This window comes from Vigna unguiculata, chromosome 9 (assembly GCF_037176805.1).
Source record: "Vigna unguiculata cultivar grain cowpea cultivar isolate G323 ecotype 2 chromosome 9, ASM3717680v1, whole genome shotgun sequence".
In the NCBI taxonomy this organism is placed as follows: Eukaryota; Viridiplantae; Streptophyta; class Magnoliopsida; order Fabales; family Fabaceae; genus Vigna; species Vigna unguiculata.
In genome coordinates this window covers 30,954,589-30,980,166 of record NC_140800.1, presented here as the reverse complement: position 1 = coordinate 30,980,166, position 25,578 = coordinate 30,954,589, and the positions used below count along the sequence as shown (strand labels likewise).

Here is a 25,578-nt window from a genome sequence, read left to right as displayed (position 1 = left end):
TCGCAAACAAAATAGCTTTTTAACAATTTAAGTTCAGTAAATAACCATTTTGAAAGATTCATAAGAACTAAATTCTTGGTAGAGATTAGAATAAATTGTTGTACTGTGAAAATTAAATTCAATATCCTTCAACCACGTTTAGGTTTGAATCTTAAAAGTAGAAAAATAATTGTTGAAAAAAATAGTATTAAAGAATATCAGCCTCTTTCTTTCTTTTTTTAAGAGATAATCCCTATCAAAATTATAATAAATACTTTATAAAAAACGCTGATGAATTCAAATAATCTTAACAAATTGTTAGTGGAAAGGATCAATTTTGGTCATTTAATTGTCGGTATATTTTGTCTCATAGTTGCAAAGTTACAAACTCTTCGGCACTACTCTTGACATGCGAAGTTTTGATGGTGTGTTACTTGAAGATTTGATAAAGCTTTGTTAGAGTAATTTTGGAATCATGCCTACATTGATGAAGTTATGGAGATTTGGTATTGCTCAAGTTGATCAAGCCTTATATGCATATCCTTCATATGGATCAATCATTAGAAAAACAAGCTTGAAGATCGTAATTCAATTTGTAGATGATTTAACATTTATTAGATGTGTAGGGTCTTTATTATGTCATTTAATCGGTTGAAATATTTTTCAACAAGTTAAAAAGTGTCTTTTAATCTGTTGAATGAATTTTTAACACATTAAAAGGTTAACTGTAGTAGTCTTAATTTGTGACTTATTCAATTAGTTGGTTTATTTTTTAATCAACTGATTTCACTTAAATTAAGTGAAATCAACCTATTGATTTGAAAATCAACCATTTGAATTTCGTAATAATTTAACTATAAATGCTTCATTTTTCGAAAAAGATGTCAGAAGACCATTTTTTAGCGCGAAACTATTCTAGAAACCTGAGAATTATCTCTCTTTCGTGATCATACAAATTGCAACTGGTGAAGGTTGATCTTGGGTCAATTCTTGGAATATTTTGCTTTGTTTTGAAGCTTAGAGAAGGTGTTTGTGGTAGACAAGGTTGTGTTGTTTGATCTTTCTCAAGCTTTGTGTGTGTGCCTAATGATTTTTCAGATCTGCAAGAGGTGTCTTGCTGTGCTGGTGTGATTTTTGTGTGATTCAAGAGTCTTTTGTATGTTTTTTTGCTTATTTTGAAAGTGTAAGGGTGTAAACTTTGTAAATCTTTTGAAATAGTGCAAAGTCAGGCTCGAATTACCTTAACTAACTGGATGTAGCTTAGTTTTGAGTGAACAAGTATAAAAATCTTGTGCATTACAATTTTCTCTAACCCTTCTCTCTTGCATTGTCATTTAAAGTTTAAAGAATTGTGATCTAAACCATCTTTTTGACATTCTTAAGTGTTTTGGCATCATTTGCAGCATTGATCATGCTTGTATTGGAATCTGTCTTGACTGATCTTTTACATTGATCTTGCTTTAAACCACAAATCTGCATTTCTACATTTTTTTCAATATTTTATTCAACTATTTTTGTGATTCAATCGATTGATTATATCAGTATTGCATCAGGTTAATAAAATCAATCGACTAACTCTGTTTTTGATTAGTTGAAAGTGTACAATCCAGAGGTGTTTGCATCCTTACTTGTTGGTTGGGTTGATTCAATTAAAGATTGTTTTTAGTCTTTAAAGGTTACCTAAATTTTTAACTAGCCAATTCAACCTCCCCTTCTTGGCATTTCAACCATTTCAAAACTTACACTAGGAATACTCTAATTGTCTTTCTCCGCATCAAGTTCACTTGATTTTTTCAACTCGGACCGTGATGCTCTCTGCTCAGAAAGAGATATCTCAAGCCATTTGCACCACGAGATTGGACCATCAATGAGTTCTTCTGGAGTGGTTGAGTTTAAAAGGAAATTTTTGGGAGGGGCTTTCCTCCAACCACTTTTTCTCTGATATTAACAACTCTATCAATTGAAGAGTATCTTCTTCCCTGAGAGATCTAAAAACTGAGGGTTCATCTTTTGTAATTTATGTGCCACATCCTCCCTGATAAAAGAACGTGTACTGAATGTTATTAAGCAACTCTCTAAACAATAATCATAAACTATCAAAATGATCACACAACACATCTAGTAAAAATGTTGTCCGTAGTAAAAAGGATTTGCAAAAGTACTATTGTGAACTCTAACCTGTTCTTTGATTGGGAAACAAGAAATGATCCTTTGCTGGTGAAAAATAAAAAGATTCCATGTCATTCCCAAACCACAAGAAAACAACTCGGTTTTCCAGAACAAACAACATTCTGATCCAATTCTAATATATTGGATTCTTCAAAATGACTAACAGTCTGGTCCAGTTCAGATGAAATAGAATCCTCCAAGAGACTAACCACATTGGCCTGATGAGCAGCCAAATCATCCAATTTTGCACTGCTCTCATCGATCTTAACAGCATAAGCTATTGTTGTATAACACGGCTCTCAGAAGTTTAAGGGGATTCTGAAGGGCCCAAACATTCACAATATTCACCATCAACTAAAGGATGGAGCCGCACATCTGGTATTAATAATAGAAAGTGAGAAAATATTTTATATCCATAAAAGTTTTTACCCAAAACATATATTACTTTTAGTCAACTTTGCACAAAGATCTGAAATTGAGATTCATTTAGGATGTGATCTCTATATATATCTAATCTGTCTTATAACTGATTTTAGAAGTATACCTAAGGAAGGTTAACACATCACTGCTTGCTAACTCAATTTTGATTCCATATCACTCTGGTTGGAGTTCTTGATAGAAACAGACTCCAATTCCTCCAATGTCGATTATTATCTTTTTGCAATGTAACAGATAGTTCACCATCTGAGCTTAAGACTGCATGACTAGCATTGATCATCTGAGTTTTGCGGATAGAAGTCTCCCCATTAGAAGCACTAACGGCAGGACCACATGGAAAAATGTAAGTAGACTCCAATTTAACGCCAGGAATTACCTGTAGTAAGGATGACAATTTTTTATGACCAAGCTTCTGTATTTCAAGAGGATAACCAAATCTATCAACAAATAGTCCTCGAAAAGAAGAAATATTATATCCCTGTGAGTGGTCCCGCAATATCTCACTCACAAGTGTATGCAAGTCTTCTAATATATCATTTCTAGACCTCTCAGTACATTTCATTTCAGTGGAAGTAGCATCAATTCTTCTACGAGGAAAACTCTGCTTTTGCTTTTTCACATCATCTTCAAATGAATTCGAAAACTTGAACTGCGAAGCTCTGATCATAAAGACAGATCTCAAACCATTTGCACCATGGGAGGGGATCTCCACCAGCCACTTTTTCTCTGCTGTTAACAATTTCACCAATTGGATGATATCTTTTTGAGTGAGAGATCTAAGAACCAGGGGTCCATCATTTTGTAATTTATGTGCCATATCCTCCCTGATACAAGCAACGTTGCAAAATGATTTCAAGCTACACTTTCAACAACCATCTACATAAGGATCATCAATCCATCGGAAAAGGTCACACGATTTTAAACAGATTCCTTATTATATGATTAATTTGTTAGACTGGTTTCCTTTCTTTGGCAGATTTAGTTCAGATTAGAACAATGAATAACAAAGGTCAAAAGTTGGTTGTTATCGAATATCAATATCAAAAGGAATATTTTTTAAAGATTGGTACAAAACTATCATGCACACTAACCTGGTTTTTGACTGGGAAATAAGAAGTGATCCTTTGGGTGAGAAAATAAAAGATTTCAAGTCATTCCAAAAGGAACCACTAGAAAACAATTGAGGCTTCCGAGAATGAAGAACATTCTGGTCCAGTTCTGATAACTTGGGTTCTTCAAAATGACTAACAGTCTGGTTCATTTCAGATTTTGAATCCTCCAAGTGACTAACCACCTTGTTCTGATGAGCAGCCAAATCATCAGATTTTGCATTGCTTTTCCAAATTGGCCACCAACTTCTAATCCACCTAAAGAATGATGGCCTTGTCTTATAAGTTTCAGCAATTCTACCGAATGTTCTGCCAATCAGAGAGTACTTAACTGGTGAAGAAAATGGGCTGAAACAAACTCCATCAGCCTCCTTTCTAGTTGGACTCTCAAATTTGTTCATTGCTTTAAAATTTCCCAATTCATAATTTCCAGTACCATTTTTTTCCATGGTTGTGTGATCATTTCCAACATGGTAATTCCCTGAAGCAGTATGTTTTTCGACAGGTTTACAGCTTGCATACTCAGACTTCACACTGTCAATGTCAGATGACGTTTTAGATCTAGTTTTTAAGGAACTTGTTTTAGGTTTGGAAATTTTGTTTTCAAGTGGCACCTCAAGATTTCTGTACCAAGAACCAAATGGACCATCAGGAGGATGGTTGAAATGTTCACCAATAAGATTTTTGCCCTTGAGCAATGAAGGCCATTGCCACATTATAGTTGCTGCACTGAAGAGAACAGCAGGAGCCTTCCCTGGCGTAGCCAGCAAGATATTGTAATTATTCATTCTTAACCGATGTAATATGCAACCAAAATCTCCATCACCAGATATCAAAAAGAGATGTGCAGGTGGAGGATTTTTTTTTACCCAAAACATGATATCAACAAGAATGTTGACACTATTCGTTCCACCTGTAAGAAATTACTGCAAATATCATGATTTGAAGATAAAAAGCAGAGTAATGAAGCATAGAAGAAAGTACTACAGCTATATGGAAGCATGGATGGTGGTTAATAAACTGTAAATGATTTACTAGATGCAAATCCATTTCAAGATTATGAACCGATGAATTGTTTCTGGACTAATAAGAATCAAGCCTGCATCAAGCAAAGACACTACAGTTAAAACTGCAACAAGCATAATTTTTGTAGCAGACACGCAACAGAAGACAGTATCTTTGATCATACTCGTAACTGCTAGCAATTAGAAAACTACTATTCCATTACCTTTCAAATCAAAAAGTCGTCTTTAACTTTTTATGGAAACAGAATCCTAAAATATATAAAAAATAAGGGCATCTTTGATTCCCTTCTCTTTTTTTATTTTAAGAAACGGTCTTCTAAAATAATTCCACACTACTCATCAATCAAATTTTTCATCCAAAATTTATTAAAAAGTTTTGAAAATTGTTCCCAAAACAACTGCTTCTAAAACGCAGAAACCATGGGAAATGTACTGTCATGTTCTTCTTCTTCTTCTTCTTATTTTATCTTGTTCAATCTCTCCTTCAAATCCACACTTTGTTCTGTGCCATATACCACACTCCAGCACCAATTATCTGAACAACTTGATTTAGTTGCACTTCAAAAACTAAAAACAGTTTTCTCTGGTTATTCGTAAAAACACAAAAATCATGTCTCACACACAAAGAAGAAAATAATAGACCATATTTCAACAATTTTAGCGAAGAGGGAGAAAAAAAACAAACCGCCAGGAATGTGGATGACTTGAATGCCAGAGGAAGCTAGTGCCTCCTGCTTGGGTTTGGGGAGCAAATGAGGGTTGCCGAAAGCGGTAATGTGAAGCGGACCTTTGATCCCATTGGCCCTCACGCCCTTCTCGATTGCGGGGGCAACCTTCGAAGCTTCTACGTCATCTGGCACGGCGCAGCTCTGGAAATCCCACCACACCGAAACCCTCACGTCTCGAGAGTGATTAGGAGCAGAAGTAGAAGAAGATGAAGAAGAAAAAGACGAATGAGATGATGAGAATTCGCACGCTTGAAGCCGAAGCAGAAGCGTGGGTGCTGGGGAACGTGAACGGAAGAGGTGGTTTCGGAGAAGGGCCCTCATCGGTTGGATAACAAGAAAGGAAAGAGTTGCAGTCGCAGTTACTCCATGTCTACAAGTGAAGAATAGAGTAATCACGGAACTAAAACCCTTACATTTTTTATTCTTCACCAATCACGTCATGGGAAAATTAGATCCTCACTATACACCAAAATCTGCATATTTAAAACTAAAATTTTCCTTTTCATCTTTTGAATATTAACCTTTGCTTGCATTCATTGTTCTCCCCTTAATTCAGAAAGAAGAATGTGGAAATTGAATACTGGTGTATGCGCATTTGGATTAAGTAATGTACAAAGAAGTGAAGCAAACGATGTAGAATTCACTGTCATCACTTTTCTCATCAAATAAAGGCTGGAAATACAAACTGACTTTGACAAATGTCACCTTAGCTCCTTCCCTTTGTTGAATGCATGCAGATGAATTTATTTATTGTTTGCAATGGTGTAGCTGTTAAATTATATTAATGTTTTTTGTCCTTTAATTTTAAAATCAAAATTAGAATTAGTTTTTTTCTTCAAAATCTTGAATCAATTTAGTTCATTCATTTTTTTTAAATGTGTAAATTTAGTCATTTTAACAAAATTTTATTAAGTTTATTTGACACTTTACACGAATTTTTTGGTTACCATTGAAACGAAAATGTGTCAAATGATGAAAACAACTCATATGTTATCATGAATTTGAAACATTAAATAAACTTAAATTTACACATTTCTAAAGTTAAAATATTAAATTAGATCAAAGTTTTAAAGATGAACTAATTCTACTTTTCACTAAAATTTCGGTAACCAAAATTATATTTAATCCTTAAATTAATTCAATATTTGGTCAATGTAATTTATACCTATATATAAAGGGATAACTCATTTTGGTGTCTACATTACTATTCCACAACAGTTATTTCACTTAATCATAATTATATCACGACTCCAACTTTTTCAACGACGGTCAAGATAAATTCCGTCGTTATTTTTATAGTTTCCTCAAAGGTTATTTATAAAACCATCATTTTTTGAGTTGTTTAACAGTATAACAACAGTTATTTATAAAATTGTCGTTATAAATTTCACGCTAATTACAAACATGCCACTGCGTTTGTTTTAACTACGTGTGCACTTAACATGTCGTTAGTGTGTTGTTGAACAGTAATTTCGCACTAGTGCATGTTATGCTTTTAGGGACTAAAAGACACTTCTTCTATTCTTATTGTAATATCTTTTGTAACAAAGGCATGTGAGAGGAACAACAACTCTAAACCCTTGTGAGCAGAGTCATTGCCATGAGCAAATGAACTCTCTAGTTCAGTGTTGATGTGTTAATACTTACTTGTTTGAATGACTTGATCACTCATCTTATTTCACTAATTGGACTGAGTTGAAAAACTAATCTTAATTAAAGGTCTAATCAAATCATCTAATGTTGCTAGATGTTAGGAATAAATTTAACTGATTTTGCTTAATAAAAGTCATGTTTGTAGTGCAAGGAGTCTTTCAGTCAGGAATTGAGAAATCGTATTGAGTTTGAGTTCTAAAGTTAAGGAATTGATTTAGATACACCTTATTAGTGTCAAGAGCATTGAGTAACAAATTCTGTATGCAGTGAAGTAGTAATAGTACAGTAGATGAAGATTAGTGAAGTTCAACCCCAACACGCTTATCATTATCATTTTAATTTAATCCTTAATCAATCATGTTTTATTCTGTTATTTCCAAACCACTCTTCCATTACAAATTCAAATAGATTATAGGTTATTACATTGCATGAACAAAATTTATGGATATGACTTTGTTTGTGTTACAACTAAACAAGTTTTTGACATTATTGCTGGAAATTTGTACTAAGATAATCCAATAGTTATAATTATGTTCTGTGTACATATATTGCAATTTTAAATTTGGTAGTTGATCTTTATGCTCACTTGTTATTAAGTTGTTCTTGTATTGTAAAGAAGACAAATGAAAAGTATGTTATTTGATCCTAAATGTTAGAGATGTCAAAATGAGTTTCAACCCGTTAGTCAAACCGGCTCACCATGGGTTCTAGCTAGGTTGGGTTGAGAAAAAATCAGTTTTTTCAAAAGTGGGTTGAACTCAACCTGGCTCACTTAACTCACGGGTTAAACGGGTTCGAGTCGGGTTAAAGGTGGGTTGACCCACTTAACCCACCAACATTTTTTTATATTTTTTTAATTTTTTAATAATTATTTACTACTTTTAATTATATAGGTTCACAATTTCATATTTTTAAACGCTAGAATGTTGCTCAATAATATTTGAATAGTTTGAATGTTTAATTATTTTGATTATTAAGTTATATAGGTTGATACTTTAATCTTTAACTATAATCTTTATAGTAAATTACTCAAGCAACCGTCTTATAAACAAATTTTTCTAAATTATGATCAAAGTGTATAGTTTTTTTATTTATATTTTGTTGAATAGTATGACAGAATATGTGTAATATTAGCCATGTTTTCTTAGACTATATGACACTTTCTTGAAAATAATTCATCATATATTGGTGGTGAGCATGATGAAAACATTGATTTTTGATTTTACTATAATTGTCATCTCATGAGTTACTTAAAAAATAATTTAAATATTTAAATACTTAAAAATAAATAAATAAATAATTTTTTATGTGGGTTGGTGACCCAATCCACCTAACTTACCAACCCGTGGGGGTTGAGCGCGTTACAAAATTTCTAGCTCATTATAAAGTGAACTGGATTAAATTCACTTATTTTTAACTCAACTTGTAATGAATCATTCCCTGTGAATCATTTTGACTTACTTTTGACATATATATCGTAAAGACATTAAAAAAAACACGTTCAATGCAGGATATATGTTAATTAATAAATTATCACATACATACATAAAAAAAACACGTTCAATGCAGGATATATGTTAATTAATAAATTATCACATACATACATATATACATATATGTCAATGTGATATTACTAAAATGTCATATTGAGAATTGAAAAGAAAATGTCGTAAATATGAAACTCTTTTAAATAAACATAACTTTTTTATAGTATTTTTTTTAATTTAAATTATTGTAACTTAACTTATGTTTAAATTTAAATGTTATCTTTTTTTTACTACTTAATTTCTTTTGAGACAAGATTATAGTTTTTACTCGAAATATGTCAATTTTTTATACGCATTGATTGTTTTTCTATCTATTTGTAAAATTATTTTTATTTTATTAAGGGTACCTTTATTTTATTAAAATTTACACTTACATAAATTTAAGTTTATAATTTACTTATTCAAGATAATATTAATTAATTTAAATTTTAGTGCAATTTATTTTTTTTCTGCCAACATTTTATAATGACTTTTTTGGTATAATTTTAATTTTATTTCAACTTTATTTTATATCCTTACAAATTATTTTTTAAATTAAATTAAATTATTTTATACAATTAGTTATACTAACAGAATTAAAAATTATATTATTGTATAAGCTAAAATGACTCGTTTAACATATGACTTAAGTTGTAATTGTTTAAATATTGTTTTAATCTTTAATTAAAGTTCACTTTTAATAAAATAATACTTTAATTATTTTATGAATATGTCAATTTACATTTTTTTTTTAATTTTATCACACTTATTCATAAATTTTTTATTATTTATTTTTTATCTTTTATTCTCCCACTTTTCACTCCTTAGTATAAATAAAGGTTTAGGATAGTATCTATATTAAAAAAAAGGGTTATATTTGGTATCTTATACTATCTCCACATTATTAAAAAATATTATTTTTACGTTTTTTATCACCATATTTAATAATATAATGACAAACTATTTATTTAAGTAAAAGAGTACCATTTCATCATTTTAATTAAAAAAATTAATCTATTTTAATTATATTGATAGAAAATTTGTCAAGTTTGTCAAAAAAAAGTTTTGTGAGTAACTCATTTTCCTTTTGGTTATTCAATCTTGACATTTTATATTGCTATTATTTACTCATAATACCGTTTTAAACTCGCACAATGATATTTTGATAATTTTATTTTACAATTTGACATGCTATTTTTTAAATGATTTCAGAATATAAAGAAATGAGAAAATAAAAAAATAGAATGTCACTTGTTACCTGAAATTATTAGAGAAAATTATCAAAATTTAGTTGTTAAAAAATTATTTTTCTTCTCAACAAAAATAATTTAAAAAAGTTGATATAATTTAAAATAAAAACTTATTAAATATAACGTAATCAATCACTCATTAGAAAGGAATACCAAAAATTTCCATAGCAAAGACTCCCTTTGAAAAGGTTGGCTTAGAAAGTTGCAAGTTGTTCCTACTAAATTATTATATTTTGGTAGAAAAACCGAAAGAAGAGATTCTATAATAATGATTTGATCCAAGTGCTTGGAGAATAGATACACATTTCCAATCCAACTGTAAGTTCATTAGAGCATAATAAAACATGTCATCCACATTTTCTTCTGCACAATTTTCATTTGGGGGGAAAGGATCAATAAGTGAACAACCAGTTCCAAACTTTATATATATTTATAAGTGTGTGTATGTGCACTTGAGTAATGAAAATAAAGATGTGGAAAATGGGTGAACCAAAGCCATATTTGGCAATGTTTGTAGTGCAATTGATATATTCAGGGCTAACCTTGCTGTCCAAGGCTGTGTTCAACAGGGGAATGAATACCTTTGTGTTTATATTTTACAGACAGGTGATTGGTGCAGTTATTTTGGTTCCTCTGGCCTTCATACTTCAAAAGTAAGTGTGTAATTAAGGATCTGTTTTTCTTTCCTACTGTGTTTATGTAATTAATATATCACTGACATGTATTTTATTTATGATATGTTCCGGAAAAAGAGAAGTATCAGTGTCACTTTCCTTTTCAACCTTCTGTAAGATTTTTGTGTCTTCATTTTTCGGGTATGGTATTGTTATTTTTTCTATATGATTTTTCATAAAATGTTTTTACTCTGAGAGGGAACCTTATGCATATGACTTTAATATGTTGCTTTTCAGAGTAACTTTGAGTCTAAATATGCAAGCTATTGCCCTTGTTTACACATCTGCCACTCTGGCTGCTGCAATTGTCAATTCCCTCCCCGCATCTACGTTTTTCTTTGCTGTGTTGCTCAGGTAATATGTGTGATATGTATCAGTTTTTATCTCTTTTTCAGAATGGATGGAACATATACAAAAATCTTTGGTGTATATTACATGAGATTTCTCTTTGCCGATTCATGTGATGAGTGTTCATTGCATTCGAATCTTGCAGAATGGAGAAGGTGAATATAAGGACAAAATGTGGAGTTACAAAGATAGCAAGTGTATTTCTGTGTTTGGTTGGTGTAGCCACCCTTGCATTTTACAAGGGACCACAGTTAAGGATTGCTCATCATCATTACTACAATCATCATGAGGATCATTTTTCATCCACCAAAAGATGGGTATTGGGCTCTTTACTTTTGTTCTTAAGCGTCATCATCTGGAGCCTTTGGCTTGTAATTCAGGTACATCCACTCGTGTTGCATATATTTCTGATATTTCAACTTATGTTTTATAAGTTCATGTATACACACATAATTCTGTTTTTTGTGGTTGGTTCACTATATTTATGATCCCAAAAAGAGCAGGCTCAAATTCTTAAAAGCTACCCTGCAAAGCTGAAGTTCACGAGCCTTCAGTGTTTATCGAGTTCAATCCAGTCATTTTGTATTGCTATAGCTTTTGAAAGAGATATTGAGCAGTGGAAGTTGGGTTGGGACATGAAACTGCTTGCAGTTGTTTACTGTGTAAGTATCAAAAACTGTGATATATAATGTAGTTGTTGAATTCTACATTAATAAAAGTTTAGATGAGTAAAGTTTGAAATGGTGGTGCATCTTAAAGGGGACACTAGTGACTGGACTCATCTACTACTTGCAAGCTTGGGCCATCCAAAAGAGAGGACCAGTTTTTCCCGCGATGTGGAACCCACTGAGCTTTGTAATTGCTACCACAGGTTCCATATTTCTATTGGGCGAACCCCTGCGTTTGGGAAGGTGAGAAACAAGATTCATTATTACTATGATGTTTTCCACTCAAATTTATACATTACTTCATTTATGATCAAATGTACAACAGTAATATATATATATATATATATATATATATATATATATATATATATATATATATATATATATTATACATGATATATGTAATAAACTAATACAAATGTTGAATTCTTAATCTGCAAAATGAAACAAAAATCATAGTGAGAAATAATCTTTTCACACATTAATGTGTTACCAATTTTTTCTTTTGTAGTAGTTATTATTGTTGGATTTAGAATAAATTTAAATGAATTAGTCGTTGGAATCTTAACAGTAGTTAATGAGTTAATCATTATGAGTAGTTAATGAGTTAGTTGTTGTGAGTAATTAATGTATTAACCATTGTTGATAGTTAATGTACTAATCATTTATAGTAGTTGTGAGTACAACGGACAGAAAAATGAGTCTATAAATTGTATTGTTCATTGTATGAAAACAATAAGAATAACACAAGAGTTAAATAAAGGTTTTTCACAAGTGAAGTTTGTTGTCTACAAAGTGGTATCAAGAGCTAGTTAGCTTAAGTGTCTGAGTGGGACAAAAAAGATAGAGCTTGAGTGTGTGGGTGTTTGAAAAAATGAGAGAGTAAGATGGTCACTCTTATAAACAGTGTGCCCCTGTCCAAGTTGACAAAGGCGGTCAACTATGACAATTGGAATCTCAAAATGAAGGCCCTTTTTGTCTCCCAAGATAATTGGGAGGTGGTTGAATATGATTTCGATGAACCAGTCAACACCACAAATTTTTCAAATGCCAATTGAAAGAGTTGAAAGAAACACATTTGAAGAACAAGGCAACTTTGTACATTCTTTACCAAGTTGTGGATGAGTATGACTTTGAGAAAATTGCAAGTGTCAAATCTTCAAAAGAAGTGTGGGATATTTAGGAGAAGGCGTATAAGGGGGATGACCAGGTGAAGTAAGTGTGGCTCCAAACACTTAAGGGCGAGTTGGAGAGCATGAAGATGAAGAGACAAAAGGAGTAGCCAAGTACATTACTCGAGTTGAAACCGTGACAAACCAACTTACTAGAAATGGAGAGGTTGTCTAGTAGCCGAGTTATGGAGAAAATTTTGAGGTCGATGACTTATGACTTCGTGAATGTGGTGTGTGCGATTGAGGAGTCTAAGGACCTATCAAAGCTCACAGTTAAAGAGCTTGCAGGATCTCTTGAAGAACATGAACAACGAAAAAAGAGGTGGGAGCCACTTTATCAATTACTCCAAACGAAGATGTCAATTAAAGATGAGACAACTAAGAACATTCAAGGCAAAGGATGAGGCATAGAAAGCGGTCCTGGAAGTAGAAGTCAAGGACAAGAAGAAGAGAAAGAACAGTCTGATCAGGAAAATTGACATGGAAGAGGACGAGGTCCATGGAGAGGAGGTTGGTCGAGCACCTCAAATGTTGAGTGCTTCAAGTGTGGCAAGTGTGGCAAGTATGGCAAGTATGACCATTACACAAAGGATTGTTACTCTGACAAGTGTTTCAGTTGTGATAAGGTCAAACATTTTGCTAAAATTTTCCATCTAAAGTAAAATAATAGATGATCAACCTCACAAAAGAAGTAGAATTGTTGATGGTGGCATGTAGCTCAAGGACTGAGCATAAGGGAGTAGAGAACTTAGCAAGTAAACCAAGTAGGTTGGAGAGGTTGGTAAGATATGTAGATAGCCCAAATACCGCGATAGAGCATATAAAAAGCTTGAGTAGCTCGATGGAGTAAGTGAATATCTCAAAAAGCTCAGTGGGGAGCCTAGGTAGCTCAATAGATCATGTAGATAGCTCAAAATTTGAAGAGTTTGTAATCCAAAGGTCAGATATTGTAAAAAGTGATTTGCAACAAAGAGTTGAAAAGGAGGTTAGAGGTAATGCAATTTTATAAACAAGTTTAGAGAGAAGGAAGCAAGTTTTGCATAAGTGACACTTGGAACTTGAACGAGATGTCTCAAGTTTGCAAAAATAGTTGCAAGTAGATATGGCTCTGAGAGCTACATTGGAGGTGCAAGATGAAGAGTGGCGACTTGCAATGGTAAGCAGATAGATGTAATTGAGCGCAACAATACGTGAAAATTTTATGATCCCTCAAAAGGAGGTCAGCCTATTGATAAGAATTTGGTTGAGAACAAGTTGACTACTAAGATAAAATGCAAACAATGAAAGAGTAGAGAACAAGTTGGCCACATTGAAAGAAAAGTACAAGTTGGCCCTAAACAAAGTGAAAGTGAAGTCAGTCATGAAGAAAGTGAAGAACTTGGCTATTCATGAAAGCGACAAGCACAATGTGAGACGAGTTATTGCATGTGGAAAGTCGGGATGAAGATTAGAGGAACCAAGATGAAGGATAAGAGAAACATTTAAGTTTACTGGAGAGTTTTGTTAGGTTTAGAATAAACTTAAATGAATTAGTCGTTGGAGTCTTAATAGTAATTAATAAGTTAACTGTTTTTGGTAATTAATGAATTAGTCGTTGTGGGTACTTAATGTACTAACCGTTGTTAGTAATTAGTGTACTAGCCGTTTATAGCCATTGTGAGTACAACGGACAGAAAAATGAGTCTTTAAATTATATTGTTCATTATATGAAAACAACAACAATAACACAAGAGTTGAATAAAGTTTTTTCACAAGTGAAGTTTGTTGTCTACCATTGTTAAGACACACTTTTAACATTAAAACACTTTTTAACAAACATACTTACAACTTAAATTAATTATAATTGTACTGATAAAATAATTTACGGTTGAAATAAATAGTGGATAATTTCGTGAATTATATTTTCAAATCTCATAATCATTTCAGTAGTGTACAAAAGTTTTTCAAATTTAAAAACTAAACTAAGAAATGTAACACCCCATTTAATTAATAACGCTAATTAAAGGAATGTCACGTGGAATAGTATTAGAAACAAAGTCCTGGAGTGTAGACAATACTCCTCACGATTATCCAAGAGAAAACCCGAATAAGAAAAGGGCACACTACGATGCCACAACAAAGTATAAAATTTTAAGCCTAAAGACCAGCGGTACACGGGCCATAGCCCTAAAGGAAAGTCCAAGTAAACCTAGATCCAGTCCAAGCAAACTATGCAGCGGAACCTCCATCACCCTGATGATTACGGGGAGTTCTCACCTCTACTCACATCAACAAGTTGATGATCATTGCAAAAGAAAAGACCACACCACATAACATACAACAAACAACAGAAGGGTAAGCTAGAGCCAAAATTAGTTTTATCATGCAATCAGATATACTTTCACCGTTCATGAAGAACTGGTTGTCGTAGAAATCACTAGGTCATGAGTAAGATAGTTCTTTCCACGCACCTCTTACCATTTCTAAGCATCATCTGCCACTATCCCGCTGCGCTACTCTGATTCATACACAAGGTCACTTGTTTGTTTACTCAGAATAATGATCCTTTCGTGTCCGCCATGACAAGGAAGCAATCGCCGTTGAGAAACCTTCCTCGAGACCCCTATAAAACTTGCAGAACCCCTTTAAACTCCTCTTTTGATAGCCTTAGCGTTCCATTTTCTCAACAATGTATCTATCCTTTTAAAACCATATTCCTTATTAGTCACTCCAACCTTAGTCAATACTTTTCTCTAACGACTTGACACACAACAACTTCTTTTTGAAGATTCACCAAACTTACAGTCATCTTGGTGATTATACCGAGTTTATACCATTATGTCTCCAATAACTCTTTCACTTGTTTCTTTTACTTCACAATCCCAGCATAAATCCTCCAATTAGAAGCTATTAACACAAGTTCGACTTCAAACCCAAATGCATAAGTGAACTTCACCACTCCAAAGCGAAAATTCTAATATTTACTTCAGAATAAATCTATAACTCTTCTACCACTGAGATTCCTTGCATCTATTTTTTGCTTGCCGTTGTCGTATAACTCTGATTCACATGACACCCTGCCCTCATCTTTCAGTTTGATCCACATTTGTTACACTACTACTGACTTATCTCTTTAAATCAAAGGATACTACTTCGTTGGGGATCACATCTCCTAAGAATGAGATTAAGAAAACAACCAATTCACCCTTGAGATTATGTCCCAACCTTGCAAAGGAAACAATTCAAATTGGCTTTGAATTTAAATCCTTTGGTCACCATGAAACATGAAACACACCCGAGTAAACTTCACTTGATCGCAATTGTAGCAAACCACCATCTCAATCCCAACTCCCTCTTGCAGGCACCCATGACTCCTCTACCATATGGGCGATACCAAGAGGTATATGATCCCAAACAAAACCGAACCCATATCCCAAGCACCACTTTTATACCTTGTATCCTCGAATTTGATCATTTGTGCTAATCACTCTAGCACCAACTATCGTATACACCATTTCAATTTCTTCAAACTTTTCTTCTCCTTTCATTCTTTAGTGTATTTTGCCCCCACTAGTTCTTGCCATTCCTACAAGATCCAACACTTAGGTTTCTTGGTCTCAGCCCAAGGTCAATTGTTCTGCTCATGTGAACTACTTTTCCTTGAAACATCCTTCTATCAACTACAAAGACCAATCATCTCCTTCTGACTATCCAACCTAGTACAAAACCTTTATGCCACTTCATTTTTATCCACATATTATTTTTCCCTTTACTTAGGAAACATCATCTCACTTGACTGATCCATAAGCTCTGCTCCATCTTAGCCTCCAACTAGGGATTTGTTGTCTTTTTACACCCCATGGTCTTTATCTTTCTCAGCTTGCTCGATGCCAATCAATTTCATTATTTTCTGGAACCCAGGATTTTGCCAATTGCTTCTCTTCCACCAATCCAAGAAAACACTAGATATGGCCATACGACCATATCTAATGACACTTCTCTTAACATCACATGTATCTGTAGAACTTTGAATCCTGGTATTGCCGGAATGTAGAACCAATTTTCCTTAAACGTTGTTACACTTGCATGCACTGATATCTCCCATATGTTCTAACCTCTAGATTCAACTCATTTTGGAAAACTTGCGGTATTTGATCCCAAACTTGTCCTTGAAGCTCCCTTATTCCAATCGTTGCTAAACTCCAACATCTTTTCTCAAACTATTAACCCAAACTTAGCTTTCCTTGCTCAACAGTATACATCACACATCAACTTCCTATCTTTGAGGCAAGAAGTTGTCTCTTAGACCTCATCCAACACTTGTAAAGGAAAGCAGGCCAAGTTGACATTGGATCTACATTCCCTTATTTCTATAGACACCAGACACAAAGTACAGAGGCATAACAAGATAAACTAGAACATATGAAGCAACACTCCATCATCTACAGACAACCAAACCTTTTTGTCTGTCACCCTTCTTTACCCAGCCAGTAGAATTAAGAAAGGAAAAACAACCTTTAATATAGTCATGAGTGTGCACCCTCATTACATTATCAAGGCGTTTTTCTGTTCTTAAAACTTTTGGTTTTAATGACACACTTGCCTAGACATGACTACTCACACCTGCGAGGTATGACAAACCCACAACCTCGGGTCATCCTAAGGACGAACTGCTCTGATACCATAAATGTAACACCCCCATTTAATTAATAACGCTAATTAAAGGATGACACGCGGAATAGTATTAGAAACAAAGTCTTGGAGTGTAGACACTACTCCTCACGATTATCCAAGAGAAAATCCGAATAAGAAAAGGACACACTACGATTTCATAACAAAGTATAAAATATAAATCATCAACATTTAAAATTTTAAGCCTAAAGACTAGCGGTACACAGGCCATAGCCCTAAAGGAAAGTCTAAATAAACCTAGATCCAATCCAAGCAGACTATGCAGCGGAACCTCCATCACCCTGATGATTACGGGGAGTTCTCACCTCTGCTCACATCAACAAGTTGATGATCATTGCAAAAGAAAAGACCACACCACAGAACATACAACAAACAAAAGAAGGGTAAGCTAAAGCCAAAATTAGTTTTATCATGCAATCAAATATACTTTCACAGTCCAATATACATACATAATCCAAGCATGTTATGAACTTTCAATCAATACACTAAGACTCGACTCGACTCATCCGGATACATATAATCTAGTCGGATTCAGCGGATGCTTGCACTTGTGGTGGATACCTCTGCTCACCCCCAAGCTGCTCACCCCCGAGCTATGTGTTACAAGTGCTACAATAAATCAATCCCTCACACACAAGGTTAGCCCTTAGTGAGTTTCAGGCCTCCTGCTACTCTCACCACAAGAGTCAATCCGCTCTAAGTGAGACTAACTGACTCCTTAGAGTGTCAGGATGCAACCTTACCTTGAATCCTTACCAAATTATATAGATGGGGCACCACCATGGACACCCACTAACATGGGCCATGGAATTACGTCCCGACCACTGAAGCACGACCCTGAAATCCCACCTAGAGATCTCAAGGAATTATGCACTGACCCTTGACCAATCATGCTCAAACAATCAAATAATATTTATCATGCAAATAATCTCAGACCAACCTTTATAAACCATACTCATTCATATTCGAATGTAGAATCAATACCAACTCATCCTTCCCAAACCATGAATGTAGAATTTCATCTCATACCAATACCATGCCACTTTAATTACCAACCATCTCATACATGCCACATGCTAAGGTTATGTTAAACTTATCAATCACAGACCATAAACCATTATACTCATACCCATTCGCCCAATTCATGATTTTAAAAGTAATTGAATCAATCCACAAGTTCAAGTTAAAGTAAGGAATTAAAATTCTGCAACAATTCTCGCTTAAGCTAGACTGGTCTCGCTTAAGCTAGAAATTCTCACTTAAGCTAGACTGCTCGCGCTTAAGCTAGACTGGTCTCGCTTAAGCTAGAAATTCTCGCTTAAGCTAGACTGATCTCGCTTAAGCTAAAATCTCTCACTTAAGCTAAACTGACAGCTTTTCACTGGTTTCAACATGTAAAAACACAAAATCTCAAACAACAAAAACTAAAGAAAACACAAACTCGTTGCATAAAACGTTGGCATCATATTTTCATGCTTTAAAAGGGTAAACAAATCAATCATGGGAGCATACAAGTATTTAAACAACTCTGTCGTCAATCTCGCTCAAGCTAAGGAGCTCTCGCTCAGGCGACAGGGGTCCCTCGCTCAGGCGACAGGGGTCTCTCGCTCAAGCGAAAAGCTTTCGCTTAAGCGAGATTGAAAACAGAGAGCACTTCGAGTTCTCACTCAAGCTAGCTCATCTCGCTCAAGCGAGAGGCCTTCGCTCAAGCACTCGAGACCAAAGGGGGGCGAGTTACTGCCATTCTCGCTTAGGCGAGAGCTGCTCGCTTAGGCGAGAGCTTCTCATTTGGGCGAAAAACAGCTCACTTAGGCGAGCATAGCAGATCTCACCTGCTCTCACGCATGGCAAGCCAAAAATCCATCCATAAATAATACACAAATTATTTTCACACCATAAAAAACAAATCAAATCATCAAGAGCACCCAATAGAACCAAATCAGGCACATTATTTATAAAAGTATAAAAAAAATCCTAGCTTCCCTTACCTGGGAAGGAGCTAATATCGGGCTTCGACTCTTACACCAACGGGACTGGTAGCTCCAAGAGCAGATCTAAGAAGTGAAGACGAGCTGAGTTTAGAGCTAGCTTGACCAAGATTGGGGCTAAACCCTAGCAGAGCCTCTGTGGGGTAAAGGAGAGTGTGAGAGTACTGTTTCTGCAAGAATGACAGAAGTGAGAGGGGTTTGGCTGCCTTAGGGGCCTTGGACACCCTATGGGCCAGCCCTTAGACCCATAAGATTAGGGGCAACACTTTAAAAATTAAGACAGAATAAAAGAGGATTTTACAATAAATAGTTTAATTCTCAATAAAAAATAATTTAATTTTTGTATGCAATTTAATTTAGTTCAATTCTATTTTTTCTGTTGAGTTTGTTTTTTTAACACTCGTACACCTTCACTATTGTATGATTTAGAATAAGGTACGTGTCTTATAGTTCTTTAGGTGCTTTATCTACTTTTATTCTTTTATTTGTAACTTTGTCTACTTTTAATATCACTGCTCATCCCAGTGGGTTTTATGGGACCATAGCACAATTTCTTAATCTAAAGTCTTTCTTTTTGTAGTTAGATTCTAACATAGGATTTGCTCAAGAATCGACCATTTAAGGTAACCATGTAATTTTTGGGACATATTCTTTTTAAGGGACAGTAAAAAAAAACTTAATTAATAAAAATATAAAAAAAATGTACACAAAATTGATATATTATTCTAGAATATGAATATTAAATCGCCAAAAAAATGAACAAAATTGAGGTTCAATAAATATTGCAATTCAACCAAATGTAAGAATACATAAGTATCGTAAAATTAGAAATATTAAATACATAAAAGTGTTTTCGTTTCTTTCAAAAGTATAATTCTTCAGCAATATCTAATTCATATTTTAAAAAACAGTACTCTAACATGATTAAAATAACTAAAATTGTAAGATACAGCACGAGTAAAAAAAACAGTAAAATCGCTGAAAACAAACAAGTTGTAAATTGAATTTGACCGCTATTGATTCCTTTCTATATACGAACAAGTATTGGAACACTTGATTACTATGTATAAATGTAAATATACGATTCTTTCCATTTGCATGTTTACCAGTTTGATGTGTGTAATTATATTTTTTTTTTGTCATATTCCTCTGACATCACATCAGTATACTTTCATATGAAAAAAGTTAGGTAATCTGCATTAATATAATCAACAAAAGTTATGAAGTACACTGTGATCAAAAGCAAAAAGTAAAAAAAGAAAAGAAAAGTAATTTTATACTCCGTTGCCCTAATCCTCTAAATTTTTGGTTTCAGTGTGTTGGGAGGTATTGTGCTGATTATAAGCCTCTATAGTGTTCTTTGGGCAAAAAGCAAAGAAGAAGTGAGTCATCATCAGAATTGTTTACCCATAAAAGAATGTGCAGAGGTGAAAACTGAGGGCAGTAGCATGGAACCACACAGTAACACTAATGATTTATTCAAAAATGTTCATTAGTGGTTTCTGTCTGGTTTTTCTTCTTGGGACCCAACCATGTCATTCACAATAAAGCATGACCTTTTTGTACCAGTTTACACTATACAAGAAATTGGAAACAATGTGTTTGATTGCGCATGGAACTTATCTTAATACTAAATCCAGGAAAAGATGTTGCTTAAGGATGTGAATAGCTTCATGGTTTTATCCAATAATAAGGGAAAGGAAGATATCCAAACACACCTACTTCTACTATATATGCAAACTACCCTTCAATCATTTACGTACCATACTAAGATAACAATGAAATCTCTATCAACTTTTGTAATATTACAAAATTAATTTCATAGATAAACACTAATTTTAACTAATAATTTGTTAAATATTTATTTGTTCTGAAAATTTATCTATATATTGTCAACTTAATTTGACTATAAAAAAAAAAAAAAAAACTGAGTGGAGGAGAATTTGTTTTTGCACATGTGCGAATAATCGATTAATTTCAAGTTCCAACCGTGTTTATCTCTTTTTGCAGCATGAATGACTTTACTCACTAACGTTAGACTTGTTTTGTTCATAATTGGAAAGAATATTCATTTGCAACGAGTTTATTTTTGGATTCCGTGTATCTTTTTGTTAAAAGAAAAAAAGAGAGAAAAAAATAATAAACGAAAGAGACGAAACTAACGACATAAAACTTTACGCGCAGAGTTTTTGACGGGTTTGGTCCTCAACACCACTTATTTGAAAAACATGATTGGTGGAAGTTAACATGCATATGAAGAGGACTTTATGTAATAGATAGAATCATGTTAATTATGATTTATGGGAATTATCAAATTGAATAGATTAATTGACTAATTACTTTTCTTATAATGGCTGTGGTTGTTAGGGAAAAATGTGAGATTTTTCATGCACGAGGAACTAAAATTTAATTAATCAATGATTGGAGTTTTCTCCTTTCCTTCATATGCATGTGTATGTTGAGATTTTATATATGAAGAAAGAACTTTTAATCGAGAAATAGCTTTCGTGAAAAAAATAAAAAAGCATGGTCCTTTGAGGTGGCACAATATTGGACACATTTTCGTACCTTCTTCGCACCTTCTTCACTTATTTTGATATATTTGTTAACAGTTGTTTGGTGTGAAGTACACAGATCACTCATATAAAGGGGAACTTTTTTTTTTTTTTTTGGTTTTCCAAATGTGGTCAACGTGATGCTTATGTATTCTTCAAATCGTTTCAAAAAAAAATAAACAAGAGTGGTTGATAAGTAGTATATTGATTTTGCTTTTGGTGCAAATTACTACGTTCCACTTTTTTCACATTTAAAACATTGTGTTTGTGAGAAGTTGTTTATAAATTATTTGCGAAGGACGAGAACATAGAGTTTGTAGTGTCGTATTCTTGTCCACTTATGATTGATCATGCAACGTAAAACTTGAGGGCAAATTTTGGTGGCATCACATTTCATCCATATCCAACCCTAATTATCAAAACTCAACCACATGCATTATGTCTCTTAAATAGAAAATATCCTAAATGAGAAACTCGTGATATATATACATAGAGAGAGAGAATTATGTCAAGAATTATGCTAACAATAAGTGCACTAAAATGTTGATTGAGACCATTTAGTATACCAATCAAATTTTCAATTATTTTAAAATTAAATAATATTAGACTATTTATGTTTTTTAATATAATAAATACTTTTTTTATATTTTTAACCTTTATAAACTAGATTCAGGGATGCTAATGACTTTTTAGGTTTGTCTAACAAATAATAAAAAAATTGAAGCAGAATTTTTTTACTGAAATTCATAATATTGACACAAAATGTTTTAATATTTATTTTTTACAGTAATTTAAAACATATAAAGACTATTTTAATATGTCTACAAATACGATTGTATAATCACACAATATCGAAACACATAAAAGTTTTAATATTTTTACATTACGTGTAATGTATAAACAAATTGGAGTTCAGATATATCAAAAATTGACATAGAAAGAGAACAAAAAAACCACAAAGAGTTATGATAATAAGTGTTCTTACAATATTGTTTAAGGTATAATTAATGAATATTAGATTTGTAAGGGTTTATAGATAATTGAAAACATGTAATAGACTATTTAATATGTTTACAACACGTTTGTATAATCACACAATATCGAAACACCCAAAAGTTTTAATACTTTTACAATTTGTGTAATGTATAAACAAATTGAAATTTAGATATATCGAAAATTCACATAGAAACGAAAGAAGAACAAAATACATAAAGGGTAATATTAATCAATGTCTATACTATTTAAGTTATAATTAATGAGTATTGAATTTCGTAAAAGTTTATAGATAATTGAAATATTAAATGAATTTTCACTTAAATAATTATTAGTATATTTTTATTTTATTTAAAGCACAAAAATACTTATATATCTATGATTGATAATTTATTTGTTATAAAAAAAAATAATTAAATAATAATATAATTATATTTTAATATTTTTAAAAATTAAAATATAATTAAACATAAAAAGTTTAAATTAACAGAAAATAAAATATTATTTATTTTTTAATAAAAAATAATTAACATAATACTCTCTATATTAAAAAAACACTATTTCTTTTTTATTAATTTCTTTTTATATTTAGTTATATTTTAATTTTTAATAATATTAAAATATAATTATATTAGTTTTTAATTTTTTTATTAAATAAATTATCAATTATAAATATATAACACTAATGAATATTTTTATCGTCTAAATAAAGTAAAAGTACATTGATAATTACTAAAGTTATGATTCATTTAATATTACAATTTAATATTACAATTATTTATGAACTTTTATAAAATTTAATATTCATTAATTACACCTTAAAGACATTGTTTAACGTTCTCCAAACATATATGATAAGAACATGGTATGGATGGTGTGAATATGTGCACTTAAATTCATTATAGTTGAGGATGAAATAGTTCATTTCTTTATTATAACAAATTTTGATTGAATATCCACCCATTCTATAAATTAAAGGTTAAATTATGTTTTTGTCACCATTATTTTAAAAATATATTAATTTGGTCTTTTTTTATTGTCTCAATTTGGTTCCAATTTTAAAAAATTTAATACAATAAGGTCCTTTCTGTTAGTACTCTACCAACGACGTTAAAGAAGTGTAACGTGACCGTTCGTGATTTTATTTTATTTTTTTAATTAATTTTAATTTTACTTTATCTTTTTCAAATTAAAAAGTTGTTGACTAATGTTGTATTACGTGACAATGACAGTCTAATATAACAGATATAGTGACACGTGTCATTGTTAGGTCATGTATTATTTTCTGATTCTCAATTTAATTTTTATATTTTTATTTTATCTCAATTTATTCTATTTTTTTTTAAATTTAATCATCATCCAAAAATAGGAATCAAAAAGATATCATCTAACCTGATAATAAATGAAAGATCGAACATCATCCAAAAAATTGGGTTTATAGACGGAATGGTTAATTGAATAATTTAAATATTTTTAATTTACATCTTTTTTCAATTATAATTCCCTTTAAAACTGTTTTTTTTTTTGTCTCATCCCCAAAAGCAAATGGTCATTTGTTATTAATCGTGTTTTTCTATTTATTATATTTTATTACTGAAAATGATAAAGACATTCTGCAGCATAAATTGTGGCTTTAAATTGTCACCATTGATTAGAAAGCACTTACACATAGGATGGGGACTACCTACACCTTAAGTAGAATTTTTATAAAAATTTAATAATGATGAGCTTAGTATATAAAGAACAAAATGAAAAATGTGTCTGTACTTGAATAAAACAAAAATAATGTACAAAAAGAAAAAAGGAGTTGAGTACGTTCACTGTATGTAGACAATTTTTGTAAGATTTTATTTTGAAATTCTATACTATTTTCTCTTTTAAGTTTTCCCATGTTGCATAAAATATAAGATTTTCAATTTTTATTTTTGCCAATATATTTTACTATTTTACTCTTAAATTTTGTGTGACGTATTTTTTAATCTCACAATTTACATAGGTTTAATATTATTTCTATATTTATAACAATGATTTAATTTTTTTTCTTTATTTATTTTTTATTTAATATGATTCATATATTTAAATCAATATTAATGTCATTCAGACACTAACTTAGCGTCAATATTATCATTGATCATGAATATTTTTAAATAATATAAAAATAACGTAAAAAACAAATTAAAAAAATCTATTGTAGGCTCTCTTTTTTTTTTTGTAAATGTAATATTTTTTTTACAAAGTGCATATTTTCTCTTATTTTCTGTTACCATTACAGTCCCTCCAATCACTTAGTGTAGAGTAGTAGCATTTATAAAAAAAAAAAAAAAAAAAAAAAAAAAAAAAAAAAAAAGATGCAAAAATGACAGGGTTTCTAAGTTACAGTGTTTTTTAGTTAAAATAAAATGTAAATGGATTTTGTATAACTATTTAGGATTGTTTTTGTTTAGGGAAGAAGACGTAATAAATGGTAATTCTTGAATTTAGAAGATATAGTTAGCTCTTCTTGGCGTATCAGCATCTATTAGCTTTTTTTCTTTTCTATAATTATTTTTTCATTATGTTTGCTTTACTTTTGGTCGGAAAGATATGTCATAAATCGTAATCAATGAAAAAGAGAAAAAACATTTAATGGATA

The 25,578-nt window shown here is 31.9% G+C and overlaps 1 protein-coding gene and 1 pseudogene across 2 annotated transcripts; one reads left to right on the top strand and one right to left on the bottom strand.

Annotated features, from left to right (window-relative positions):
* Positions 1-2,529: 2,529 nt before the first annotated feature.
* On the bottom strand, positions 2,530-6,112 carry LOC114162583 (uncharacterized; annotated as a pseudogene). The gene is made up of 3 exons (XR_014984468.1): positions 5,406-6,112; positions 3,678-4,608; positions 2,530-3,410 (listed from the first exon to the last, which is right to left on the bottom strand). The product of XR_014984468.1 is annotated as an uncharacterized LOC114162583 (transcript).
* A 4,123-nt stretch (positions 6,113-10,235) lies between these two features.
* LOC114162729 (WAT1-related protein At5g64700-like) lies at positions 10,236-21,113 on the top strand. Its single transcript, XM_028046692.2, has 7 exons — positions 10,236-10,530; positions 10,630-10,692; positions 10,789-10,905; positions 11,045-11,279; positions 11,403-11,561; positions 11,659-11,810; positions 20,714-21,113. Exons 1-7 carry the CDS (start codon positions 10,337-10,339, stop codon positions 20,892-20,894), a joined length of 1,101 nt encoding a protein of 366 aa, XP_027902493.1. The 5' UTR covers positions 10,236-10,336; the 3' UTR covers positions 20,895-21,113.
* Positions 21,114-25,578: the final 4,465 nt, after the last annotated feature.

What these genes read in the sequence shown, in the direction of transcription:
- LOC114162729 (XM_028046692.2), top strand. Translation starts at nt 10,337, where the DNA reads ATGAAAATAAAGATGTGGAAAATGGGTGAACCAAAGCCATATTTGGCA. An exon ending in GCCTTTGGCTTGTAATTCAG is followed by an intron (nt 11,280 to 11,402) that starts GTACATCCACTC and finishes CAAAAAGAGCAG; the next exon opens with GCTCAAATTCTTAAAAGCTA. An exon ending in TGCTTGCAGTTGTTTACTGT is followed by an intron (nt 11,562 to 11,658) that starts GTAAGTATCAAA and finishes TGCATCTTAAAG; the next exon opens with GGGACACTAGTGACTGGACT.